The sequence below is a fragment of the Theropithecus gelada genome, chromosome 13 (assembly GCF_003255815.1).
Source record: "Theropithecus gelada isolate Dixy chromosome 13, Tgel_1.0, whole genome shotgun sequence".
Classification (NCBI taxonomy): Eukaryota; Metazoa; Chordata; class Mammalia; order Primates; family Cercopithecidae; genus Theropithecus; species Theropithecus gelada.
Window position 1 is genome coordinate 5,590,218 of NC_037681.1, and position 18,459 is coordinate 5,608,676.

Here is an 18,459-nt window from a genome sequence, read left to right on the forward strand (position 1 = left end):
AGATCTCTCTAGGTACAGCTAAGGGGTTGAGAAAAATATCTGGTCAGAAGCTTTCCTGAGACACCCCTCACAGTCGTGCTAAGGGAGGAGGGGAAGCCCGGTTTGGCGAGGAGGACAGGTATTGAGGAGGAAGTCCATCGTCTGAGTCCCTTTGACCTCCAGAATCACCCGGGACTGGTGGATGATAATACAGCCTGAGCTGTCAGAGCTGGGGAGGAGAGCCCTGGGACCCAGCAGTCCTGTTGGACCATTTGAGAAGCCGGCTCTGAACCTGGAGACGTACGTCTCTGGAGGCAGTTCATCTTCCAGTGGTCTCCCTTACAGATTGGACAGGGCCGTGGGGGCTGCTTCTGATACCAAGGGCAGTCTCTCTTTTAGTACCCCCACACTGATAACAGCTGGTCATAGAAGGAGAAGCTCCCTGGGGATCCAGAGGTTTATATGCCTGTATGGCAGCTAGTAGTGCCTCTGCCTTTTTTTCGTTCCTTTTCTTCCTTTTTCTTGGGCTTCCTCATGGTCCTGATTATAAAAGACCAGGGTGGTGACTTTCAGGAGGTTCTCTAGGGTACTATCTGCTCCAATAGCTAAGTTTTTGCAGCATTCTTCTAATATCTGGGGCTGCTTGGGTTATAAACTTGTCTTTCAAAATTAACTGTCCTTTTATAGAGTCAGGAGAGAGATGTGTGTTTAATTAAAGGCTGTCTCAGTTTTTCCAGGAAAACAGAAGGGTTCTCTTCAGACCCTTGGTTTATGGTTGATAACTTAATGTAATTGAGAGACTTGGCTCTAGTTCTCAGACCTTCCGCTATGCGTGCCTGAAAATGTTTTCTCTGCCACTTTCCTAGAGCAGTGTCTGAGTCCCATTGAGGATCTTTGGTGGGTGCAGCCTGTTTGTCAGAAAGGGCTCCCTGATTTCTTCCCCTTTTTGGTAGGTGCCGTAATAAGATGCAAACATTTTATCTCCAAATGTCTTAGCGACCTGTAAAGCCGTCTGCTTCTCTGAAGCTCTAAGTCTGGTTGAGAAGTAACATGATACCCTTCCATGAAAGCTCAAACACTTGAGTAAGGTTCTGAAAGGCTTCAATATACCTATCAAGGTCGACAAAATTTTCCTAGATTTCCTTTTATCTGCCTCAAATCTTGTGAAGAAAAGGGGACTTGTACTTTGATAGGACCATATTCACTAGGCATTTCCTGTAAAGGAAGAAGTGATGTTGGAGCGTATCCAGATAGAACTCTTCTAACAGGATGAGGGTCAAAAGGGGGCCTGGATAAGGGGGACAAGATGATCCAAGAGGAGCTGGGACCTGGGCTGGTGCAGGGGCCTCTGCCTCCTTTTCTAAGGAGGCAGACTGTTGGATTAAGTCTACCTTGCTGGAGATCACTGCTATAAGTGCAGGGTCTGTTCTACATTGCTGACAGGGCTTGGGGTTATCCCACAGGGCAAAAAAGGCCTATACATATGGAATTTTTGACCATTTTCATTCTCTGCGGTAGAAGAGATCTAGCTATTGGATAGTATTATAATTAATGTTTTCCCCAACTGACTAGGTCTCCCCATCTTCCAACTTCTAGCTGGGCCAAGCCTTACTACTGATAAATGCCAGACATTTTTTCTTCAGAGTCTGAGGATCGAAGGAGTCCCAGTGTCTCAAGATGCACTTGAGAGGAGTGCAGGGTACCCATTTAGAAAGAGAGAGGGGAGAAAAAGGCATCCTTAGTCTTTCCCTCTGCCGTCCTGGAGTCCAAGGCATCTCTCAGGCTTGCCTTGGTCGTGGATGTGCACGCAACCGCCATTCATGACCAGGGGAGGATCAAGCCAGCAGGAACCGTCCCGTTCACTTGCACTCAGCCTTGACCCTCCTTGTTGACTGCCTTTGATTTCTCTGTCTGAATTCTATATAAGCTTGAGACTAAGATGAATCCAGGGGGTTCCTGCATATTATTTGTCTATAATGTTCATTTGGCTGGCAGTTTATTTAGCTTCATCAGGCATAACCCAGCATCCTGCCATGAAAAGAAGCAGTTTATCAAAGAGACACATAACTAAGTAACATTTCTCAGAAAAGCAGCAGGGAAAACATGATAGGAAAGATTGGAAGTCTTTGTCCGACACTGGAACAGGCTGTCGGGGACTGGGGGCCAGTCTAGGGTCCTTCGGATAACACCAAGGTACCCTTGGCCAGATACCTTTAATTGCCCCAGGACCTTATTCTGATCCCATACAATGGCTGAACTTCTGTGAAGGGAAACTGGTTTAAAACAAGGCCAACATTCCCAACACCAGAGGAGAAAGAGGGATCAACCATTGCTCTTAATATACATTCTAGGAGCTGGTGTGATCCTATACACTTCTGCAGCCCTAGTTGGTACCACTGTTCTTTTTTTTTTTTGAGACGGAGTCTTGCTCTGTCACCTAGGCTAGAGTGCAGTGGTGTGATCTCGTCTCACTGCAACGTCCGCCTCCGCCGTTCAAGCGATTCTCCTTCCTCAGCCTCCTAAGTAGCTGGGGTTACAGCTGCGCACTACCACACCTGGGTAATTTTTGTATTTTTGATGGAATCGGGGTTTCACCATGTTGGCCAGGCTGGTCTTGAACTCCTGACCTCAGGTGATCTGCCTGCCTCGGGCTTCCAAAGTGCTGGGATTATAGGCGTAAGCCTCTGCACCTAGCCCCACTCTTCTTCTTGCTCCCCCACTCTCTAACCGTACAGATTGGCTATTTTAGCTCCCTGGCAAACTAAACTCTTTCACTTCACAGCCTTATTTTTTTTTAAGGAATCTTTATTTATATAAATATATAAAATTCACATACCATACAATTCACCGTTTAAAGTGTATAGTACAGTGGTTTTTAGTATATTCACAGAGTTGTGCATCCATCACCGCTGTTAATCTTAGAACATTTTCTTCACCCCATAAAGGAACCTCGTACTCACTAGCATTCCTCTTGTACCCACTCCCCATTCCTCCACCCTACCCCCACCTTCACTTCAGCTCCTGCCAACCATTTATCTTCCGTCTCTATGGGTTTGCCTTTTCCGGACCTTTCGTATAAATGGAGTCATACAAAATGTGGTCTTTTGGGATGGGCTTCTTTCACTTAGCCTGATAATTTCAGGGTTCATCCGTGCTGTACCATGTATCAGCAATTCATTCCTCTTTATTGATGAATAAATGTTTTATTTCATGAATGTACATTTTATTCATAAGTTGATGGATATTTGGGTTATTTGTACTTTTTAGCTATTACGAATAATACTGCTATGAACATTTGTATACATGTTGTTGTGCGGATGTATGTTTTCATTACTCTTGGGTACATACTTAGGAGTGGAATTGCTGGGTTATATGGTAACTCTGTTTAACTTTTTGAGGAACTGTAAACTGTTTTGCATAATGACTGCACCATTTTACAACCCTGTCAGCTATACATGAGAGTTCCAGTCTCTCCATATTTTTGCCAACACTTGTTATATTGTGTTGAGTCCAGCCTCATTCTTTTGCATGTGTCTTTCCACTTGTCCCAGCACTGTTTTTTGAAGACTGCCCTTTACCTATTGAATTGTCTTGGCACTCTTGTGGTCAGTTAATGTCAATGCGAGGGTTTATTTCTGAATCACCTCAGAACCATTTACATGCTGTTTTATCACCTGAAACAGTCTTCCTCACCTTCTAAACTTGAGTGTCCCCTTTCCTGCTACTGTTCCTGGCTAATTTGTTTTCATCCTTCAGGTCCTAATATAAATTTCTTTGTATAATCTTTAGAGATTTCATCCCTAATAATCCTCTAGTCCTTCCCAATCTAAATTAAGCTCTTTTAAAATACTCTTTCATAATACTTTGTACTTTCGTATTGTACTACTTTTTAATAATATATTTGCTTATATTTTTAAATTTAACACTTTTTTTCCTATTAAGACATTGGGTCCATGAGAGCAAGGACCATGTTTGTTTAGTTTACCACTATATTCTCGGTGCCTCTCATTGTGCCTGTCAACATAAAAGTACTTCTTGAAAGTGGCAGGCAGTATTTTATTTTAAACTACATATTTGTTTTGTTTCTACCTTAGGGCCATGAAATGACAAGCATTGGACTGCTGCTTGGTGTTTCTGCTGCAAAACTAGGCACCATGGATATGTCTATTACTCGGCTTCTTAGCATTCACATTCCTGCTCTCTTACCCCCAACGTCCACAGAGCTGGATGTTCCTCACAATGTCCAAGTGGCTGCAGTGGTTGGCATTGGCCTTGTGTATCAAGGGACAGCTCACAGACATACTGCAGAGGTCCTGTTGGCTGAGATAGGTATGGAATTAATAGTGCTGAATCTTCATAGGCATGCACTTTCCACTCCACATAAATCCAAGTAAAAATGATAGTAAAATTATAAACAGTAAGGAAAGACAATAGTAGCTTTTGTGAGCAAAGAATGATCTAGTACTAATTAAAAAAAAAAATCTCTAATGTTATCCAAGGCTAATGTAACTGCAGGTTATTAACCTCCATATTTATTTGCTAGCTTATTACTGAATTCCAGTGGTCACATTTAATGAGGTACCTGTGGTTTTAATCACATATGAGTATGCTGTTTATCCTGCTGTGTCTTTACCAGCAATGTCTAGCAGTGGCCTGCACTTGAAACTCAAAGAGTAGATTGTTTTGGTCCCTGAGAGACACTAAACTATACACATCACAGTGTTTACTGTGTTGGATACAGCACTTCCAATAGAAGTCAAGTAATTGACTCCTGCTTTCCTCCTTTACATGCTGGTGGGTATGTTGGTGATGAACCTGGAAATGGTAAGGTCCACACACTCACTTTAGTGAACAGTGTCTCTGTTTCTTACTGGGTCCAAACTTTTTGGAAATCTGTATTATGTGTTGTCTTTTTCTGCCTAATGGAAGTGTTATTGGCATTATTAATATGCTCAACAATTTAGTTACATACTTATATGTCCTATTCAAGATCTTTTCTATATGCATTTCTGAATATATTGTTAAAGATGTATTATTTAGTATAATGGTATCAGATAGCTATTGCCACAGTGATGCTTCATACATACAGGCATAACATTGGCCCAGGCAGCTCTGCTTTAGGCTGTAGCTGTGTAGCTGGCTGCTCTGCTGCTGTTCTGCCTCACCTGCCTTATTCTGGGACCCAGGCTGGAGGGTGTGTTTCTCTCGTGGTGTTGACAGAAACCTAAGAGAGAACCAGTGAAGACTGGCACCCATAATTTAGTCTACTGTAATGATAGATGAAATTATTCCCAACGTTGAAATGTTTCTGCTATCAAAATACATAGTAGCATAAGTTAGAGATCTGAAAAACACTTATTCAGAAAATATTCAACACTGGTTGTTAAAGCATGTTCGTCTGGAAAGTAGTTTACCATTCTTTGGCTACATAATGATTATGATGATGATGTCTAATGATGTCACTGCACAGTCTCACAGCTGTGGCATACTTCTTTCATACTGTATATAGAAGATTTCATCTTTAATTCATATGTATGTGCCTTTTTATAGGATTACTCTCAGAATGTACATTAAAAATTCTGTTTGTATCGATCATTGTTATAAGTGGTTTTTAAAACAAATTTTGTATAGTACTCATTGAGTTGATGGTCTGTAAAATGCTTTTTTTTGTTAACTTTTAGAACTTTTTAGATTGTTTTAATAATCCTTTGTTGTTATGTATAAACATTACACTGATTACCTTTGTGTGATTTTTTTTTTCTTTAATTTTTATTATTTATTTATTTATTTATTTATTTATTTATTTATTTTGAGACAGAGTCGTGCTCTGTCGCCCAGTCTGGAGTGCAGTGGCGCGATCTCGGCTCACTGCAGCCTCTGCCTCCCGGGTTCAAGCAATTCTCATGCCTCAGCCTACCAAGTAGCTGGGATTACATGTGTCTGCCAGCATGCCTGGCTACTTTTGTAGTTTTAGTAGAGATGAGATTTCTCCATGTTGGCCAGACTTGTCTCGAACTCCTGACCTCAAGTAATCCTCCTGTCTTGGCCTCCCTAAGTGCTGGGATTATAGGCAAGGGCTACCACGCCCAGCCTTTTTTCTTTTTTTTTTAATTGCACTTTTTTCCTATCGGGATAAAATTTTAGGAGTGTGAAAATTTTTTTCAGAGGGAAGGGTTTTAATACATAGTACATTTTGTCATTTTCAACAAGGTAGCATTAGGGTTATAGGGTGCTTTTTAAAAGTATGAATTTTATATCCAGTCAGACTTCTGAGATCAGTGCACAGAAATTCTGCCATAGTAGGGCTCATTATTATGTAGACTCGAAATAAATGTTGAAACATAATATTCAACAACAATATAAGCAAGTGACCTCCTTATTCATTATCATCATTTGAACATGTTTCACCACATGTGATGAGTGAATTTGAAAGTAATAAAAGCAAAATGTAAGATATTTTGTTGTAGCTGTTGTTGCGATGCTGTCTCACTCTGTCGCCCAGACTAGAGTGCAGTGACCTGATTTCGGCTCAGTGCAACCTCTGCCTCCCGGGTTCAAGTGATTCTCCTGCCTCAGCCTCCCGAGTAGCTGGGATTATAGACACCTGCCACCCTGGCTAATTTTTGTATTTTTAGTAGAGACAGGGTTTCACCATGTTGGCCAGGCTGATCTCGAACTCCTGACCTCAAGTGATCCACCTGCGTCGGCCTCCCGAAGTGCTGGGGTTACAGGCATGAGCCAGCACACCCAGCCGAGATGTTTTTTAAAAAAATAAAACTTTTTTTTGAATACTCTTCCCTTTAAAAATGTTTTCTATTACTTGGTAATTTTTTTTGGTAAGACTCAAAGTTTCATAGTATTTGAATATCATTGCTTATAAAGACTTAAATTGGCAAATTAAAAACTATTTTGGGCCCCTTTTTTTTTTTTTAGGTAGGTAAACCTATATTTGTGGACACCATAGTGTCATAACTTTCTGAATGGAGTTATATTCCATTCGTATCGCCAGTGCAACTTGCTAGAAAGTTAATTCTAAGATTTTTATGAGTTGAGATTTTGAGAGGCTAGTTTGAACTGTGTCGCTTTTCTTTTTACAGGACGGCCTCCTGGTCCTGAAATGGAATACTGCACTGACAGAGAGTCATACTCCTTAGCTGCTGGCTTGGCCCTGGGCATGGTCTGCTTGGGGGTAAGCATAGTCTATGCCTTCCCATGCTTCAGTTAGGACATCTACATGTTGAAACAAATAACCTTGACACCTAAACCTGAATACTGTCCCTTACTATGACTTAATCTGCTGCCCAGCTCTCTTGTCTTTTTGGATATTTTTCAAAGTACCAGATTTGCAAATGGAGAGAAACTGTGGTCAAGAGTGGGACTTTAAGATTTATTTTCCTCCAGCTTACAGTGTTCATGAACAAACTAAAGGGAATGAAGTTTTTTTTTTCCCCAAGTATTCAAGACATACAATGAATAAGTGACAGCCCACTACGATTGAAAATAGAAAACAGTGAAAACGTATATGATCGGGAGCCGTAAGAGTCTATAGTAGCTGCCTGAAACAAACCCTTACCCCCTTTTGCCATGGTGATGTTCACTGTGTATCCCAGAATGTTGTCCCAGTAACATCTGCCTTGTGACAGAATGCAATATCAGATTGACCCTTCTTTAACTGCATCCAAGAGATGTGTACAGAATTACCAGAAACATTTCATTAAATGATTGTTTCACTTGAAATGTGGTTCCCCTTAAAAAACCACCAATACATTGTTATGGTCAAACTAAATGATATAAAGAAAGTTATAAGGCCGAGGCAGTCGGGTCACCTGAGATCGGAAGTTTGAGACCAACCTGACCAACATGGGGAAACCCCGTCTCTACTAAAAATACAAAATGAGCCAGGTGTGGTGACACATGCCTGTAATCCCAGCTACTCAAGAGGCTGAGGCAGGACAATCACTTGAACACAGGAGGCAGAGGTTGCGGTGAGCCGAGATCGCACCATTGCACTCCAGCCTGGGCAACAAGAGCGAGACTCCATCTCAAAAGAAAAAAAAAAGTTATAGTGGAAGGAATTTTTTCTCATGTGTGTTCTGAAAATCCACCTTGTGGTTGACCATCTGTTGGGGCCTTGAATTCACACTGGCACATGAGCTAAAGAGGCTGGTAGTATAATGGAAAAGAATTGGCTGGGTGTGGTGGCTCACACCTGTAATCCAGGCATTTTGGGAAGCCGAGGTGGGTGGATCACGAGGTCAGGAGTTCGAGACCATCCTGGCTAACACAGTGAAATCCTGTCTCTACTAAAAATATAAAAAAATTAGCCGGGCATGGTGGCGGGCACCTGTAGTTCCAGCTACTTGGGAGGCTGAGGCAGGAGAATGATGAGAATCCAGGAGGCGGAGCTTGCAGTGAGTCATGATCATGCCACTGCACTCCAGCCTGGGCGACAGAGTGAGACTCTCTCAAAAAAACAAGTAATCACACAGGAATTGCAGCTTGAATTCTGGTCCTAACTAGTGAGTCAAGTCATTTAACTACATTATTGTCTATTGCTTGATCAGCTTCATGGATTGTTGATGGCCATGTTTTATATGTAGCCCTGCAGCTTACTATAATAGCTGTATAACCTTGGGCTTAATCCCTCTGTGCTACACTTGCCTTATTTATAAAATGGGGTTTTAATAGTAGCTATTTAATATGGCTGTTCATTCATGTTAAACACACAGAATAGTACCTGACACAGAGCATACATTCAATAAATTACTATCATTATCATAGTTATTGTTGTTGGAAAAATTCTTACGTACAATAATGAAAGTATTCAGGTATTTACAGTTCAGGTTTCAATTATATAACTAATATTTTTCTTTATTGTTAAATGTAACTAACTCTAAAGCTCTTACATATTTTAAGACAGTACTTAAAGTTGAACATTCATGTATTAAAACTTTTGTGAGAATTATTAAACATTAATAACTCATGATTTATTAACTCATGATTAATGTTTGCTTTAAATTGGAAATAAAAAAACCCCAAACCTGAAATAACCTGCTTTGAGGTAAGTTAGTTCATTTTTATATTTGTTATGGGTATATGTTGTGGATCTTCCTCCATAAGATTTCTTTTGACTTGTCTGTTGTTGTCTTTTCCAGCATGGCAGCAATTTGATAGGTATGTCTGATCTCAACGTTCCTGAGCAGCTCTATCAGTACATGGTTGGAGGACATAGGCGCTTTCAAACAGGAATGCATAGGGAGAAACATAAATCGCCAAGTTATCAAATCAAAGTAAGTACACATCAAAGTAACAGATAAAAGTCTGGAAGCTAGGAAGTTAATTGGGAAATACTAGTGTTCATACTAACACTGGTAAATATGTTAATTTTAAGCATAGCTAGTGTTCAGAGGAATTTTATAATAATTCAGAGCTCTTTTACATGCATAAACTCTTCTTTCAATAGGAGGGAGATACCATAAATGTGGATGTGACTTGTCCAGGTGCTACTCTAGCTTTGGCTATGATCTACTTGAAAACCAATAACAGGTATTTCTACCCACCCACCCTTCCTTCTGCCATGATAGTGTGATATCCTCTCTCACCTTGGTTGTAAAATTCAGTTATCTCATGTGTTTATTTCTCCTGTACTGGATTAAGCTGATTTTCCTTCTTTCAAATACTGTAAGTTTTTGGAGGAAAACTTGCAGTATTTGAAGTTATAAAGATTTTACCTAGAAATAATATATTTGGCTATTTTAATGGTATTTGACAATATAGTTTTCAATTTCTGTTCATTTCTGTTTTGTAGTTGATGTCAGTAACACCCAAACAATGCCCCTGTTTGTTTTCATCAGTTTAGCATATTGCTGTGAGGACTGGTTAAGTCAGAAGTACTTATCATTAGTCTGATCTTGGTTACCTGTAAAACAATGGTTTTTGCCTACTTCAAGAGCTTTTATAATTACCAAACCATCTACCTTCCCAACCTGGTATATTAGTGCTGACGCTTGAAAGTAGACCTTTGGCATTTATGCTTACACTTTGCATAGAAGAGTAAGTTGAGTACAGGACATTATGCCATGTATTAAGTCTATTAATTAAAAAAAAGTTCTAAGATTCAAGGAACTTTTCAGTGTTCTACATTTCTCCCTTTAGAAAAAGTAAATGTGTGCAGAATTAACAAAGTGTTTAAAAATAGGTATTTATCATTTACTGTTTGGATGAATGTGTAGGGCAATGCTTCCTTGGCACTGGGGATATTTCATTGAGCAAAACTAAAAATATCTGCCCTCATGGAGCTTATGTTGTAGTAAGACATACATGTACATCTATAATAACTATTACGTTAGAAGGTGTAAAGTATCGTGAAAAATGTGTAGAGCAGTAGTGGAGTGGGAAGAAATGTTTTGAAACAGATCTTGAGATTCTTGATTGTCTTGCTCTCTACTTGAGCAGTGTCCCTTACTGTTTTCCTCCACCACCAGATCTATTGCAGATTGGCTGCGAGCCCCTGACACCATGTATTTGTTGGACTTCGTGAAGCCAGAATTTCTCTTGCTTAGGGTATGCTTTGTCATTTTTCATTTGTGTTAACATGAGAAGTCTGTTTATGGTTCTTAAACTTAGCTTGTAAGCCAGGCACAGTGGCTTATGCCTGTAATCCCAGCACTTCAGAAGGTTGAGACAGGAGGATTGCTTGAGCCCAGGAGTTTGAGGCCAGCCTGAGCAACATAGGCTGGTCTCCATGAATGAATGAATGAATGAATAAATAGCAAACACAAATGTCTTTACAAGAGAGCCTTTTATTTTTAATTTGTCATGCATATCTAATTGGCAGTGTTCATTTGAAATTTCGCAAATAGGACTTTGGGAATCCCAAGAAAGGTAACCACATTGATATATAATACTTGGAGTGACGTTTCACTTTCTCACATTATCATTCAAAACTTCCTAAAAAGCAACAAATGATTAGGACTTTTTTACTGCTTTATTTTACATTTTTGGATTACTATCAGGGATGTAATAATACTGTAAGGTTGAATCTAAAGAAAATAACAATTTGACTTAATTGTCTAAAATTTTCCCTCTAATTCTTTTTTTTCTGATGTTTAAACTGAGCATATGGAAGCTTTTAAATTATGATGTAGATAGAGCTATGATTCTTTCCTTTGTGATTTTTTTCTTTTCCAGAGTACGTTTTAAGAAGTACCCCCAAAGCCCTCTAAACTTTGATGATGTTCAACTCAATTTTAGTTTTTCTTTGTTAAAATTTAAATCTTTATTTTAGTGAGTAGTTTAGGTTGATACTACAGATGATTCCCAACTTAGGATTCTTAACTTAACCATAGTGTGAAAGTGGTACTCATTCAGTAGAAACTATATTTCCAATTTTGAATTTTAATTTTTTCTCGTACTCCTGGCGGTATGATGCTCTCCTGGTGTTGGGTAACGGCAGCAAGCTGCAGCTCCCAGTCAGCCATGCAGTTGTAAGGGTAAACGACCCATCCTCCACAGTTTACTATGAGAATTTATAGTAATTTCACTCAATTATAGGCTAATGTGAGTGTTTGGAGCATGTTTAAGGTAGGCTAGGCTGGGCTGTGATGTTTGGCAGGCAAGGTGTATTAAATGTGTTTTCTTTTTCCTTTTTTTTTTTTCTTTTTTTTTTTAATAAGATGGAGTCTCGCTCTGTTGCCCAGGCTGGAGTGCAATGACACCATCTTGGCTCACTGCAACCTTCGCCTCCTGGGTTCAAGCTATTCTTGTGCCTCAGCCTCCTGAGTAGCTGGGACTACTGGCATGTGCTACCATGCTCGGTTAATTTTTGTATTTTTAGTAGAGATGGGGTTTCACCATGTTGGCCAGGGTGGTCTCAAACCCCTGACCTTCAGTGATCTGCCCGCCATGGTCTCCCAAAGTGCTGGGATTACAGGCATGAGCCACTGAGCCTGGCCTAAATGTATTTTCAGCTTAAGGTATTTTCGACTTACAATAGGTTTATTAGTGCCTGTAAGCATTAGGGCACTGATGCTTAGTGCCCTAAGCATTTGCATATACTTATTTTTCCTGTATTTGCATATACTTATTTTTCAAAATTCTCATCAGTTGGGAACTGATTCTTAAATTGTTCTGTTTATTATTATCATTGTTATAAAGTCTGTGAACTTTACCTGCTCTAATTAATTTTATCTCTGTTGCATTTTTAAGACACTTGCTCGATGCCTGATTTTGTGGGATGATATTTTACCAAATTCCAAGTGGGTTGACAGCAATGTTCCTCAAGTAAGTACATATAATAAATATTATATCTTTAGTAGCATAAAATTATGATCTTATGGGATTTTTCAAAATTCTGTAAAATATTTTTTCTTATGAAGGCAATATTGATCATCAGGATACTTCTTAAAGACCTAAGAACTTTCATTTTAAGATTCTGTGCTGCACAGACCGCAGTCTTCTCTTTCAGCCTCAGGTCCCTAGAAATTGTAGTTTTAAAAAATTAAATATGAGTATCAGTGTTGTGTGGCAGTTAAAAAATGAAAGAAAAAAACTAAACGTTTGCCAAAATACTCTAAAAAAGTGTTCTTGATATTTTTATCATAATTAAATACACATTTCTTTTAATTTTTTTTTTTTTGAGATGGAGTCTCACTCCGTTGCCCAGGCTGGAGTGCAGTGGTGCGATCTCGGCTCACTGCAAGCTCCGCCTCCCGGGTTCCTGCCATTCTCCTGCCTCAGCCTCCGAGTAGCTGGGACTACAGGCGCCCGCCACCACGTCCAGCTAATTTTTTGTATTTTTAGTAGAGACAGGGTTTCACCGTGTTAGCCAGGATGGTCTCGATATCCTGACCTTGTGATCTGCCCTCCTTGGCCTCCCAAAGTGCTGGGATTACAGGTGTGAGCCACCATGCCCGGCCTAAATACACATTTCTAAGATGCTATTTTACTTCATGACAATTTTAGATCTCCTAATATAATAACTCTTTTAATTACTTTATATCATGTTTGTTCGATAGGCCAAGTATACTAGTTAAAAATAAACGGATTTTTTTGGTAAAAACTCAAAATTGAATATTGTAACTAACCACTGCCCTTAGTCAACTGTCCATGCCCAGTGGTCTCAGTTTCTTTATGTAGATTGTTTCTTTCAGTATTTTCAGAAGAAAAATCTCAAAGGTTGAAAGAAGTTTATATGAACATCCACATCACCAATAGACTCTACAATAATATTTTATGGTATAAACATGTTTAATCACTTATCCACTTATCTATTCCTCTACCTAATCCAACATTTTTTGATGAATTTCAATGTTAGTTCCAAACAGTAATATACTTCATCCTGAAATTGTACCATACATATTAACTGTAATTGATATTTACATTTTTTCCTTTTAAGATAAAATTTATATATTGTGAAATGCACCAATTTTAAGTATCCTATTGAATAAGATTTGACTAACACATAGGCCTGTGGAAACCAGCCTCTGTCCCTTGTGCCCCTTCCCGCTTTGTGCGTTCACCCCTACCCCCAGGGTAACCAATATGAATTTTGTTTTTCCCCAAGAATGTATTAATTTCCTGATGTAGAACTTTATATTAATGAAGTCACATATAGCATATACCCTTTTGTATAAGACTTCTTTCAGCGTTTTCAAGATATTGAGTATATTCATAGTTCATTCTCGTTTTTATTATTAGGTGATACAGATTGAGTATTTCTTATCTGAAATGGTTGGGACCAGAAGCGTTGTTGAATTTTGGAATACTTGAAATTATACTTACTGGTTGAGCATCCCTAATCTGAAACTCTGAAGCCCGAAATACTCCAATGAGCATTTCCTTTGGGCATCATGTTAATGTTCAAAAGGGTTCGGATTTTAAGCACTTTGGATTTTGGATTTTCGGATTAGGGATCCTGTGTATTCCATTTGCGGTCCTATTAGGTAGGGTTGGAATGACTGAGGCATAGGGTAGACGGTATATTTAGTTTTGTTAGAACTAATAAATCCTTTCCCAAAGGGGCTGTACCATTTGACACATTGACCAACAGTGTTTGAGAGTGTTGGCTGTTGCACATCTCACCGATATTTAGTGGTGTTAATTTCTTAAATTTTAGTGCTGCTGATGAATATGTAATGATATTCTCATTGTTGTTTAAATTTGCATTTCCCTGCTGGCTATTGATGTTGATAACTTTTTCGTTGGTTTATTGGTCCTCCATCTATCTTTTTGTGAAGTGTCTGTGCATGTCCTTTGCTTAGTTTTTAAAAAATTTTGTATTTTTATTACTGCGTTGCTGGAGTTTTTTATGCATTCTGGAAACCTGTTCTTTGTCAGATTTCTTTTGCAAATATCCCTCCCAGTCTGTGGCTTGCATATTCATTTTCTTAGTAATAGTTTTGATGAGCATAAGATTTTACAGTGTTAAATAATGTCTGATTTGTCGGTTTTTTCTTTTGTGGTTATTCTCTATTCCTATGAAAAAAATCATTTGTTAACCCCATCATGAAGATAATCTCTTCTACTTCTCTCTAAAAGCCTCCAAAGTTTTAGTTTTTATGTATACTTACATAATTCATTTCAAAGTAATTTTGGTTATGATATGAGGTACAGGTTGAGGTTGCCTACCAGGGAAGCTCATCAGAGACTCAGTGCCCAAGTTTTTAATTGGGAGCTGACATGTAGGTAAGGTACCCTCTGCTTTGCATGTACTAAAGTTCCAGATTCTCAGGAGAATGTGTGTTAGCGTAAACCACATTGTTTGTAGTTCAGGCACAGTAAACCCAGATATATACATTTTGTTTTAAAGCAACCAATTGATTTACTTGGAATCAGATTGTCACTCTCTCTTGGTTGCTAGCTCTAATCTTGGTACACGTCTTTATCCTGTGGGCTGTTGGAGTCTGCCCTGTGCACACATTGTTCGTGGATCAGGCAGACATTTGCACAGAATTTATATACACAGAGCTTGGGGCCCTGTCTCTGTGGCTCTCTTCTTTGTAGTATTCTGTCCTGTCCTCCCAATGGGTGTGGTATTTTCCTGTATCCTGGTTGTTAAGGCCAAGAAGGTTGTGAGCTTTTAATTGTAGCTTTTGTCGTCTTTCTTGGCCCAGACAGACCTGCTTTCAGAGTGGAAACCAAGGAAAGGAAAATGTACCTAGTGTTGTTCCTCTCTTCCATGAATCAACTGTCCCCTCTAGAATCTGCTTGCTTTTGTTCTCACTCCAGTGCCTTGAGTCAGGAGTTGGTGAATTAAGCCCACCTGATTTTTTAGAAAGAAAGTTTAATTGGAATATGGCCATGCCCATTTGTTTACTTACTGTCTGTAGCTGTTTTTTGTTACAAATGCATAGATCAGTAGTTGCTGATATTTACTATTTGGCCCTTGTAGAAATAGTTTACTGACTCCTGCCATAGATAGTTTGGATTTTATATTTTGTCTAGGGTTTATACTTGTTGTATGAGTTGGACCCAATAGGAGTTTATTCATCTATTATTTGAGGAAGTAGAACTCCTAGGTTTGTTTTTATTTGTTTAGTTCTTCCAGTTTTGTTAATCACTGATATGAAAGAGGTGAGGAAGAATTGTTTTAAATGACTCGCTCATTTGTTACCATAATTTTAACTGCTAGCCTATTCAGATGTCAGAGCTTTTAGTTTGTTGGAAAGTGCTCTTTAAAATGTATATTGTAGGATGAAATGCTTTTTCTTTCACTCCTTCATTCAGCACATACTCATTAATCCTCTGTAAATGCAAGGCACATGCTAAGTTCTGTAATACATTAAAGATACACCAGACATGTAGAGTGTTCTCAAAAAACTTTATTAAATGTACTAGGTTTAGCTTACTGAGATTAAACACATATACAAGTAACTGTAATTCCAAAGTGGAAAGTATAAATTCATGTCAGAGAGTGGTCTTTTTTGTGGCCTGGTGTAGTGGCTCATGCCTGTAATCCCAGCACTTTGGGAAGCCAACGTGGGCACGTCACTTGAGGCCGGGAGTTCAAGACCAGCCTGGCCAATGTGGCGAAACCCTGTCTCTACTTTAAAAAAAAAAAAAAAAAAGCACAAAAACCAGTGGCTGTTTTTCATTTTTATGAAAATATGGTTTTTGGACTTTTAGTATAGAATAATCTCTTTTTTTACTTTGGACTTTATAATGTTATATTTGATCTTTACTACAACAGGGATACTACAAATAGGAGAGAGAACAATTTCACAGTTCTCCTCCTTGATATTTCCTATCAGCCTCCACTTTTCTTTGGATTCTCATCTGGAGCTACATTGATTCTGGAGCAGGGTTTCTTGTAGTGAGCCACCTAAGCGTTAAAAGGATTTTTTTTTTTTTAAATGAAAGGTCACTTTGTAAACCATATGTCTGTTTGAACTTAGGGCATATGTAAAATAACAACTAGCATCTTCATAGCACTTTTTCTTTCATAAAAAAGTTTACACACAGGGTGCGGTGACTCACGCCTATAATCCTAGCACTTGGGGAGGCCAAGGAGGGTGGATTGCTTAAGCCCGGCAGTTCAAGACCAGCCTGGGCAATATAGTGAGATCCCATCTCTACAAAAAAATACGAAAATTAGCCAAGCATGGTGGTGTGCACCTGTAGTCCTAGCTAGTTGGGAAGCTGAGATGGGAGGATTGCTTGGTCTGGGAGGTAGGGCTGCAATGAGCCGTGATCGCACCACTGTACTCCAACCTGAGTGACAGAGGGAGACCCTGTCTCAAGGCAAAAAAAAAAAAAAAGGAGAAAGATATTTTAAGTCTGATTTGGTGATATTCAGTACCTAAGAAGACTATATTATAAGTGCCTTCTGAATATTTATTTACTTTATTTTATTTATTTATTTTTTTTGAGACTGAGACAGGGTCTCACTCTGTTGCCCAGGCTGGAGTGCAGTGATGCGATCTTGGCTCCCTGCAACCTCCACTTACTGGGCTCAAACGATTCTTGTGCCTCAGCCTCCTGAGTAGCTGGGATTACAGACCCAGCTAATTTTTTGGTTTTTTTTCAGTAGAAACGGAGTTTCACCGTGTTGGCCAGGCAGGTCTCGAACTCTAGGCTTCAAGTGATCTGCCTGCCTTGCCTCCCAAAGTGCTGGGATTACAGGCGTGAGCCACTGCGTTCGGCCAATATTTATTGTTGTATTGAAGAAAACATCCTGAAATGTTAAGAAATCTAAGAAATCTCAAAAGATTAAAAGAATAAATCTTAAATGCATTCATATATTTAGCAAATATATAGCTTTATCTTTTTTGGCTTTTTTTCTTTTAGGAGAAAAGGATCAAATCTGTTCTTGGTTGTTACAGCTAGATATTCTGTATATATCTTTTGATAAATTGTTCATTACCTATACTAAAAGGAAAAGAATGTCTTTTCTAAACAATAGTTGTAACGTAGCTGATAAACACATTGACAGTTTAGCTTAGCTTGGGTAATTAGCCTAGTGAATAACCTCACCTGTGGTAGGTATGTTGGATTAATACTGGAAACCTCCTGTAAAGAAGAATACGTCTGATTAGAGTTCTTTCCTATTTCTCTTTTCCTACTTCTTCCCTTCACCCCTGCCCCAATTCTAAAGCCATCATCTTTGTATTTCAGTTGACTGGTATGCAATATTATGACAGTGTTATTGATTCAGAATATACTTTCGTCTTCCTGTTTATATTTGTTCAGCCCTATTTAATTCTTCTTCTTCTTTTTTTTTTTTTTTTGAGACGGAGTCTCACTCTGTCGCCCAGGCTGGAGTGCAGTGGCGCGATCTCTGCTCACCGCAACCTCCGCCTCCCTGGTTCAAGCGATTCTCCTGCCTCAGCCTCCTGAGTAGCTGGGATTACAGGCATGCACCACCACGCCTGGCTAATTTTTGTATTTTTAGTTGAGACGGGGTTTCATCATGTTGGTCAGGCTGGTCTCGAACTCCTGACCTGGTGATCCGCCTGCCTAGGCTTCCCAAAGTGCTGGGATTACAGGTGTGAGCCACCGCACCCAGCCTTAATTATTATTCTTACTTAGCCCATCTTAGATTTGAAATTTGATTGCATTCAATGTGGTTAAAATATAGGCTTTTGAGTGAAATGGTTTGGTAAAGCTTACTTTATATAAATATAGCTGTGATAAGCAGTATGTTGTTCTTTAGATTATTAAATATTTGCAATGAGAACGTTGATATCTAAGTATTCTTGCTTTCTATATTGACAGATTATAAGAGAAAATAGTATCTCTCTCAGTGAAATCGAATTGCCTTGCTCAGAGGATTTGAATTTGGAAACTTTGTCGTAAGTGATGTATAATGCAAATTATCTATCCTAGCATCTATCAGATAAATAAATTGAAATATACTGTGTAGGAGTCATATTGTCCTTGATTTAAGTAATTCTGAATCCCAGGCGTTTCTAACCATTTTTTATCAGATGTTCATGACGTTGGTTAAAGCTCTCTGAAGTATAGAGCTCTTGGCCTCAAAAA

The 18,459-nt window shown here is 39.0% G+C and overlaps 1 protein-coding gene across 1 annotated transcript in view; it reads left to right on the forward strand.

The window, feature by feature from the left end:
- The window catches only part of ANAPC1 (anaphase promoting complex subunit 1), a 121,808-nt gene that overhangs the window by 78,636 nt on the left and 24,713 nt on the right, over positions 1–18,459 (forward strand). The window contains exons 23-29 of the mRNA XM_025354990.1: positions 4,074–4,308; positions 7,077–7,168; positions 9,135–9,269; positions 9,443–9,525; positions 10,464–10,542; positions 12,187–12,261; positions 18,193–18,269. Coding sequence (XP_025210775.1) covers positions 4,074–4,308; positions 7,077–7,168; positions 9,135–9,269; positions 9,443–9,525; positions 10,464–10,542; positions 12,187–12,261; positions 18,193–18,269 — 776 coding nt within the window. The remainder of the gene's footprint in view (positions 1–4,073; positions 4,309–7,076; positions 7,169–9,134; positions 9,270–9,442; positions 9,526–10,463; positions 10,543–12,186; positions 12,262–18,192; positions 18,270–18,459) is intronic.